The following is a 10,504-nucleotide window of genomic DNA, read 5'->3' on the forward strand; positions in this document are numbered from 1 at the left end:
TATAATCCTAACAGTTTTGCATATCGAATATGAATATCATGATAAAACAGGATAGGATAAATTATTACGAAACAGAGTAATTCAAAGAAAAAAAACTGTTCCGTGTATTAGTCGCATTAATTTTAAATCATTTCCATATTTGATATGATTTTCTAATTAATGTTCATTATTATATTATAGTTTTTCATGTTATTACTTCAGAATAATTTTTTTACTTTCTTTCCAAATTTTAAGAATGCGAATAACGCTTTGAATTACATTCATCTCAATTTTTGATCATTCAGCATCTTTAAGGCATAATTAAGAATGGCACTGAAGTCTTGACACGACTATTAATTATAATTGGATGAAAGTTGCGATGAGTTAGTGAGGTGTGAGTTGACGCGAGTCTCGTGATGAGTCAGATTTTGACAATACCCGTTAATCGAACGTGGCTTATCATACCTACACTCGTTCATACCTACCCGCGTGTATACGTCAGCATATGAGGAGACATACGTTCTGGTTGCGGTAAATGTACCTTCGAAAATCAGCCAGCGACTAATAAAGACTCGCTCGAGTGATGAAATATTGTTGTCGATAAACTTCGCGTGGACCACGCTTATATATTTCCGTCTCTTCCCACGGCCAATTATAACACTCGCGAGAATCGCGGAATACGTAAGAAACGTCCTAGAAACCTAAAATCTGCATACGTTCTTTCTCAAATCTAAATGTACGGATATACAAAATGATTCTTGAAATAAAGTTGAGAATCGGAAGAGCAATTTTTCCTTATCCGAGATGATTCTTGATCTTTCAACGCATAATGATTTTATTTTGTATAATTAATTAGTGCGAATAAATAATGATGCAGAGAGATTCTCTTTGAATGGAAAAAATTGTGTTTTAAAGCAACATATTAAGCATTAATGGTTACGAACGAAGATAAGACTTTCTATGAATTGGTTGTGTAAAGTGCAATTAATAAATTATGTTAGTCATTTAAATGTAAATTTTATTGTCTCAAGATCTTTATCCAAAACCAATAAGATAATATTTAATCTCACTCTTTCACTAGTTCACATCATATAATAATTTTTTTGTACTATAAGAATTTTTTGTACAATGGTGCATCACATTAAATGAAGTTCAATGTAAGTCTACATACATCTATATTTGTTTCAAATATTTCGGATTAATTTCATTTTACAAACTGACATAATTTTAGATAAACGTTTTAAATATAAAATTTGAGTATACAATGAGATGTCACAGATTTTGTTTTTTATGAATTTATATTGAGCAACATAATATAACGATGTCCTGGTTTTAACTATTTATATCAACCCACTACTATTGCATTTGATGTACACTGAAGAGAATCCAATTCATGGGATCGAAATGTTCTGTAACTGAATTTTAAATATGAATTTAATCACACGAAGATCTTGTGTTGACTCACATTGATTTAGTTGTTTTTTCATATCTTTCGATTTATTCCTTGGAGCTTGATACTACTACTCTTACTAAAAATATTTAATATTACTTGTAGAGAAATTATAATAAAATGTTTACAATTTTTTAAGCGAAAAAATCACAATACAAAGAAGATATCTTGTAAAAAATAATAAAATATAAAACTAACTTAATATTAAGGTAAAAACACATTGATATTTGAATTTATTTTACTTGGAATTGTCGTAGAAATTTTCGTGATAATTTTCGTAATGTAGCATATTCATCACAAAAAAAGTACAGACAAATCAGGATTTTAATGAAAATTTATTAGAATGTATAAATTCCGCAAAAGCAATGTTATTCACATCTTTGAGACAACAGTTTTATTCAAACTGAGATTGCGATAAAAAACTGTTGTCGTCATCGCAAATTTTCTTAAACTAAAATTTGCAATTCATTCAATAAATAAACGGTAAGAAAAGATTTCTCTACTTGAAACTATATAATATTCTCGATAAATCTTGGTAAGAATTCTTTTGAAAATTTCATTCCTGATCCGTCCATACATCGACTTGAATTGCGATTAGAAAAACCCGGTGGTCTTGGACCTTGGCTCCAGAACCATTTCCATGAGAAAAGGTGTCACTACCTGCAAGTTGTACTAAACACGATCTTTACGAAAGATATATCCTAAAGAGAGTTAAAGCGAAACATTGTACTGGTATTCTGTGCAACAAAGAAACGCGGTCCCTCTTAGCTTCTTTTCAGTTAAATTCGTAATGAAACTCGCGAGTATCAAACGAAGAATTAGTAAGGAAAATTCGATTTTGAGAAAAATGCATTAAATTTCTTTTGTCTCATGATAGACTTAGTAGCAATTTAAAGAAGTTATCGCAAGTAATTTATTATAATAATGCTTTAATATTTATTTAATATTAGTTTAGTAATCTAATATTGCTTTCCTAAAATATAGCAAAAACTCAAATTTTTACGACTTTACTATTATTTATCTCTTAGCTTTTTAATGTCTAAAGAATAAAAAGTCGACCTTTTGCGATTTCGTAAGTAAAAATATAAAAATTTTACACTGGTTTGCGAAATATTGATGAGTTATTTACGTCGAATGAAGCTAAGCAAGTTCATGATCCGCGTGAGAAACGCAAATTGGCGAACTTCCTTTCTTCGATATAGAATAAGATTTCTTTTTTCATCTATACCTTTTATGCTGGTTTCTCCCTTCTTTCTGTCTTCTCAAATAACGCCAACGAACACCGATGAATGGACACTATTTGCATGTTGCTATTTTCGAACTGTTCGAATCATTTACATACCGAGGAGAAAAAAATCGTCCAAACAAATATCAAGGTAATTGAACTGTACTTGGTTCATGACGACACTGAAAATTCAAATATCTATTGAAAATTTGTTTATATCAAGTTTTAACAATAAAGAATTCTAATCCTTTCCATCATATTTCAACTAAAAAAAATATATATAGGTATATTATATTTACTTAACTCAAATCAGAAAAATTACGTGTTTGAGGATTGATTTTTCCGATAAAGTTATCATATGACATATAACATCGATTCAATGATGCAGTTACGCACCCAAGTAAATACGAAAAAAGGGAAGGTCTTCGGGATCTTATCATATTTTATTTGCACGTAATGCCGATATGATCATTCGCTATCTGTATGCTGTTGGAGTTTTTCGTTCGTCATCAAGCTATTAAAGAATTAAGAGTTAGGTAAGATACACCGAGTATTCTAAGAATCATGTCACATTAACTTATTAAATAATATTAACAATATCTTGAACTGTTTCTTTCGTAATCGTAATAATAAAAAATATATATTAGTAGAAGAAACTATATTTATAGAGTATTTTAATATCCAAATATAAAAATTAATTTCGAAAATTTTAAATTAATTTCGTAATATAGAACAATTTTTCGATAGAATTCAAATGAAAATTTTTCGATAGAAAAATCAACAAATCAACGTTTCTGCATAAAAAGACATTGCAAAATCTTAAAAAAAAAAACATTAATAACCAATAAAAGAGAGATTTTTTTCTCAAAAGAGTTAATAAATATCTCATTTACAGAATAGTGTATAATGAATTCAAGAAGATCACATTTTGATAAATTAAATTTTGATTATCGAATTAAAGAATGCAAGACTAGGAAATTACCACGAAACATTTTTCAAACTATTTTCACTTTACGTAGATCTATTAGCGATTAGCACGTTATTCTTTTAATGTAAAAAAATAATTTTTGGACAGATCCAGTAACATTTTTCATAGTTCTATAGTTCTATATAAAAATAAAAAAGTTTCGCATTTTTTATATTAAAAAAAAAATGAAAATATGATGTACTAATTTTTTTTAGTATAAAAAATGGGAAACTCTTTTATTTGTGTAAGAAATTGTAAAATTATGAAAAGTGCTACTGGAACTGTCATTATTTTTTTTATATTAAGAGAATGTGCTAATTTTACAGATTTGACAATTTTTTTCTCCATGCATTTCGCGGAACTTCTTCAAGAATTCATAGCGCGGGGAATTAAATCGCTATAGGGTTTCATGATAATGCATACGACGTCACAGCGTCATCACATCGAGCAAATGAATATATGTTAGGAATATTCTTAGTGAAAAACATTAACAATTCTCTTTCGCTCGTATCTATTAGAAATTGCTGCTTATCATTTAAGTAGTTTTGGCGAACAATAATTTAGAATCAAAATTGCTATTATATTTTCTGCAAATTTTATTTATAAATGACTTAAATCATTTCTTCGAAATTGTAATTTAAGTAAATTTTCGCTAATTTATGTTTCGTTTATAATCATAAGATTATACATTGTATAATGATAAAAAAAATGATTTTCATATTTTTATAAATCGATAAATATTGCGTTTATCTACAGTTAAATCTCAATATAACTTCCTTTCTACGTAATGATTAAATTTAAAGTACTTCGGAATTTTTAATGCAATAACGATGACATGTTTTGCAACACAGGTGCAATATTGACTTGTTGATTTCCGCGTAATTCATTCGAAAAAGCTATTCCCAGTCACTTGCGGGACTGATAAGAGGTTTTGACGTTTCCTGCAGATTGCACAGACCCAACAGCAGGAAATTATCTGCTGTGAGGGCCTCGCTTGCATGCACCTTGTACATGTTCGTCTTTTCAAACAATTGTTTGATCGTACGTTTAATAGAGCATAGTGAAAAATACAATGCCGCATTCAACAAAGATCGCGCGACTTTGTAACACTTGAATGGTTATTGTCAGCCGAATGTCATTTGTTTCATCATTAACTAATAACTTGTTGAATAATCATCATTCCTTCGTCGCTTCTGTATCTTATCCACAAGTATGCATGCTAACAATAAGTAAAGAAGCAAATTCCTCGGAGACCAGCTCAACTTTTTACTAATCCTCTTATTAAACAATTCTACATTTTTTTATGAAACTAACTTTTGCGATGTTAACGATTTCGTGGAAATCGTTCTCAATTCAGAGATTGATTCTGTCATTACAAGATTCTGGCAATTACAAGACTTTAGAATTTTAATTTTATTCTAATTTAATTAAAATTGAAAAAACTATAACATCTAAAAGATGTTTAATTTCCACTTTGTAAACAAATTGTAATTTTGTAATTAGTTTTATCGTAATGACGCAAGACATTGTTCGTAATATTTTTATATAACAAAATATATTTAAAATGACTTTTAGGATCAGTTCTAAATTGCACAACTGAATATCACTCTTGCTAGATAGAAAATATATTACTTGTATAATAAATATAATACGCAAGTATGAGAAGGCTACCCTAATACTCCTTGAAAACAAAAAAAAAAAGAACTTCCTTTCCAATTTTTATATAAATTTTGTCAATGAAAATTAAATTAGATCAATCAACTATTGCATCTTTAATATCTAACAATAAATGAAAATTTTTACATCAATAAAATTAGAATATATTTAAAGAATATATTTAAAGAAAAAAAGATAATAATAGACACGGTTATTTGTAATCAAGATAAAATACATTCGTTATTGAAATAGAGGTATTGTCCAAAATTATCAAAATCGTTATCAAAATCGATCAAATATTGAATACGTACGAAATACAAATATTAAGATTCTTCACATACGTAGCTACAAGAAGTCTTTCATATTCGTATTTCGGTAGCAAAGTTAAGAGACAAATGTACTACAAAGTTATTTTACTGCTTAAAATAATTGTTATGACATTCCTTCATTGATGCCTTTCAAGTTCGCATTCTTACTATGGAAATTCATGCGGCGTTTTGTAAGTTCAGTTCGCAAACACGTTGATGCATCAGATAATATGCTATCGGCTTTGAAGCGTAGTCCCTGAATATGCGACTGTTTACGATCGATGCAACAAAATACTGCAGTCGAATGAAATCGTGCAATGTGTTCATGAATAAATAACGCGAATTAACGAGCTAATATAACGTTTGAGCGAGCGCAAATACTTTCGCACATGATTAAATGTTTAAGACATTAACGAAGTAACGACATTCAAATATATCTCGTACAACACGAAATTTTCAACATCTGCCTTGATGAGAAAATCGATGAGAGATGATACAAGATATATTAGATGTGGGAAAAAGTTCGTCGCGTTTTTTTAATGCCATCTAACGGGAAAAACGCCATGAACTTTTTTCCACACCTAATATTTTCGACTATTGAGAAGATATGTGTGTGTATAGTTAGAGATATAATTGAAAAGCATAGTAAGAACAGGAAATAATAAACTTCATTGCCTGTCTTTTTCAATTATGTCTCAGGCTTTAAACTTGACTTAATGATAATGTAAAAAATTGTTTTTCTAGCTATAGTTAATTTAAACTAATGGTTTATAGTGATTTTAAAAGTTATTCACTACAAATCAGTTTCGTGATTAATTACAGATAGAAAAATACAGTTTTTATATTATCATCAGGTTAATTGTAACCATAAGTTAATCAGTAAATGAAAACCCTACAATATATTTGTAGAAAGATTTTACGATATAAAAAAAAATTAAAAAACAATAAGCAAAAAAATGCACCGTGTATCCTACTTATCGGAAATTAGCGCGTTTTGCTAATGCCAGATTTCAATCAGTAATTTGTCGACAACGGTTCTTTTCAAGCAATGTAAGATAGACGTAATAATACTGACGCGAAATAACCTTATTATGCGGCACAATAAATCAGTATTTTAAGCAAATCGTATTGTCGATACGAAATCTCGGAATATCTCGGAATTAATGGGAAATTAATGGGAAATTTACTTCTAATTCCATTCTCCATAAAATTCAGAGTCAATTTTAGTGGAAATGTCAGACGAATGAAAACAAACAATTTTTCGCAAAGCCTTGAAAAATGTAAACAAATATAGAATATTATGTATCTTCACATTTGAAATATCTAAATCCTTTTAGTTATACAATTAAATTTTTAATTTTAGACTCAATTAAAATAACACAATATAAACAAATGTAGATTGCTTTTCTTATATTTGAAAGAAAATTGAATCAAATTTCACGAAACTGATTTTTTTTTCAACATATTCTACGCCGAGAAAAAATGTATTCAATTTTCAACTTTGTGAATAAATAACTATTTCTCGAATTGAATATTTTTTACTTACTTATAGGATATTTTTTATTTCAATTTACATTTTGCTTTTTTAACTTGTACACACTAAAAAAAATTTCTGGTTGAAAATGAACGAATCAGAATTTTCTGATAAAATTTATTAGAAATTCTAGTTGAGATAAGCGAAATTTTGGTTGATATAATATTTCTGATGAAAATCTACTAGAATTTTTATTTTTACCAGAATAATTATATCAATCAGAATTTTAGTTATCTCAATCAGAATTCTAATAGATTTAACCAGAAAATTCTTATCCAATTTCCATCAGAATTACTATTTAATCCAATCAAACTATTTTTCTCAGTGCAATTGTAATGTGAAACATCTTTCTGTATTTCTATAAATCAATCGCAAAAAGTGGCAGCGAGCACATCTCTTTAAGCTGCGTGCTCGTATTGTGAAAATTATGCCAGTCGCAGATAAGTAAATAAACTATGCTGCAGCGTGTATATAGGCAATGAACAGGGAAAAGAGGAGAATATACAGGCAGACGATAAAAAGATACCATACAGACAGTAACTTGATATAGCCGGCGAAACGAATCACTCAAACCTGTCTGAAAGAGATTCACCGCTGTTTCCGCCGGTCAGAAACTGTAAAATTTTTCGCGACATAAACGTTGATTCAAGTTTGTTGGAGTAATCTTATTCTTTCTGCTTCTATATTGTTTTTAGAATCGTGTTTCTAAATCCGTGTAGGGAAAGTAAACGCTTACATAAGGGATGAGAATTGAGAAATTGCTGCAACTAAATTACTCTTTTTGTAACAAGCAGACGAATGAAATAAATATACTCGTCAAAGAAATGATTATTGTCGTTAACATATAATATTAAAAAAATAATGTATATTTGTAAAAATAAATCTTATAAAAAGATGATTAATCTGATGAGAACCGTCTGATTATATACACGGTTCAATATGTTTTCAAAATGAATGACTATCCGAACTTGTAATCTAAGTGTTTTTGAAAACTATTGCATACACTTTTTAATGTTAGCAATGTCTGTGCCTTTGAAGAACTTCAGATAAATTCCTTTCAGGAAAATGGTTGCCTGGAGACAATCCCTTCTGCATCATCATGTGTTGTACAATTGAATTTTCGGCCTTTTTGTATTCATAAAATGTATATTCTTGCATATAGAGATACTATATGTTGATAAAAATAAATTTTTTCTTCAGTATGATACTCCATTTATTTTATTTTATTCTAAAATAATGGATATTTAATTTCAACAATTCTGTGAGTACGCTTTGTTTAACGTTGACTTAACCTTCATGAAAGTTATTGTTATTGAATTTAACTTTTAAGTAAAATTCAATAACATGTTTCTGTAAGAAAATGTAAGGTGCTCGCAAGTCAAGAATACACGTGTGTAAAAATTATAAATTGATTACCGTTTAGAGACAGTTTGAGAAAGGAACTTAAATTGGATAATAGTCATTTAATTCTTTTGCAAACGTTGTAACTTAATTTTTTGTTGTAAACAATCACAATGTTTTTTACATAAAAGTCGTTATTAATTACATATTGATTGCTCTATAAATTATTGTAAATTATTAAGTAGTTGAGATTATTTATGTAAATTTAATATTTTTTTAATGCAAGAAATAAAAAGAATAAACATGGATTTTTTCGATTAATAAAGAACTAAGCTTCATTTTTTCGCTGGGATATAAAAATCACTTCGAGTAACTATTTCTGAGTTACAGAACTGGAAAGAAATACCAAAGAATTATTTATATTTCGACTGACAGATATTTTTGATTTATCATGAAGAAACAAGGTTCTCACACATGTAGCGTCTTAAGGTTTGAAACTCGTCAACAAAAGTATTGAAAGGACAGAAAGTTTCGTTAATTCGGAATTGAATTGAAAATGAGTTTTCTAACACGCAACATGCATTTCGGACAGGCGCACGTGTTTTCCGAGCTGTCCGCTAGGATTTCTAAACAATGTTTGCTTTTCTAAGAAGGCACGAAAATCCTACCAAGTGATTCATTCGAAGTCTCTCTCGGACGACCAAGTCGAATGAGTCGAATCGAATCATTTTGATCAGATTGGTCTGGCAACATCGCCCTCGAGGCTCGACGTTTATTTCTGCGCCCATTCGCGGCGTGTTCAGGCGTGTTTCGCACCGGGTGTGGGCGAAGAATCTTTTTGCCGGGTGGCGAATACGAGTATCTGTCTCACTCTCTCCTTCACTCGCTCGCTTTCGCTCACCTTTCGAAAAGCGAAGAGGTCCTTTTGTAGCTTCTGCCGCTCGGCCGTGGGCTGTTGGCCCTTCCCTCTGATGAACTTGAGCATCTCGATCCGCCGTTGTAACTCAGCTCAGCGTTGTATGCTCTTCTCTCTCTCTCTCTTATTCTTTCTCTCGTGAGCACCACGCGAGGATGTAGCTCGTCGCACGTCACACGCAAGTACCGACACGCACGTTTAACTGCCGGCCGCGCGTAATTAACGCATTCTTGAATGAACGTCGCGCGCGATTACGAATGATTACGAGATAAGAATATTGCGTCGTTATTTATCGCCCGATCCGACGCTATGTAAGCTGTGTTCGCGATGAACGCGCGCGCCCGCGCGTTCCGATATAACACCGCCCGCGCACGTCAGTGTCCCTTGTCTCTTTCGGTATTATCCACCCGCGTCCGGCAGTTTTCCACCCCGCGCCACCGTCGCTCTATTCGCTCTTTCCTTCTCCCTCGCGCGCTTGCGACACGACGTGCGACGACGGTCCTCGTCACGCTCGAGAGATCGCGATGTGTCAGCCGACTCGCGTGTATATCACTGCTCGCGAATACACCTTCTTTTCGAGGGACACGCTCGGTCGGGAGTCGGGATCGAGGTCCAGAAGTCCAGATACGACGGGGCGGCGCCCAGGTTTCGCAGAGCGCCGGAGCGAAAACGTATGATACGCGCAACGGAACGCAGAACCATCGAAACGAAACGCACACGGCACGGCACGGCACACAGGCAACGAAGGCGTGCGCGCGCGATCACTCCACGTCGCTTGCTATCGCGTCTCTCTCTCTCTTTCTCTCTCTCTCTCTCTCTCTCTCTAGTCTCTCGCGCCGCTGCCGTCCGCCGTTGGCATCGTGTCTCGTCGTGTCCGTGATCGGCCGGCGTCGACTTTCCCACCGAGTTTCCGCCGAGTTCTTTCGGTCGCCAGTGTTGCCAGATAATTTTCGTCAGGAATAATCGAATGGTGGCGCTTAAGTAGCTCAAAGTAGCCGATTTTTGAAATTGAAATAGTCCAAAGCTAATCCAAGTTTTTATATCAATTTGAATGCAAAATGTTTATTTTTAAGAGTTTTTTATACACATTTTTATTCATGCTCATAAATATATATTATAATATATATT

At 31.9% G+C, this 10,504-nt stretch overlaps 1 protein-coding gene across 7 annotated transcripts in view; it reads right to left on the bottom strand.

The window, feature by feature from the left end:
- The window catches only part of LOC108684700 (lethal(2) giant larvae protein homolog 1), a 22,342-nt gene extending 12,179 nt beyond the window's left edge, over positions 1 to 10,163 (bottom strand). For 6 of the 7 annotated variants that reach the window (XM_018189159.1, XM_018189158.1, XM_018189161.1 and 3 more), the window contains exon 1: positions 9,362 to 10,162. In XM_018189159.1, coding sequence (XP_018044648.1) covers positions 9,362 to 9,445 — 84 coding nt within the window. In that variant the 5' untranslated portion in view covers positions 9,446 to 10,162. Of the gene's footprint in view, positions 1 to 9,361 lie in introns of all 7 variants that reach the window. The other variant, XM_018189162.1, reaches the window with a different exon arrangement.
- Positions 10,164 to 10,504: the final 341 nt, after the last annotated feature.

This window comes from Atta colombica, unplaced genomic scaffold, assembly GCF_001594045.1.
Source record: "Atta colombica isolate Treedump-2 unplaced genomic scaffold, Acol1.0 scaffold137, whole genome shotgun sequence".
NCBI lineage: Eukaryota > Metazoa > Arthropoda > Insecta > Hymenoptera > Formicidae > Atta > Atta colombica.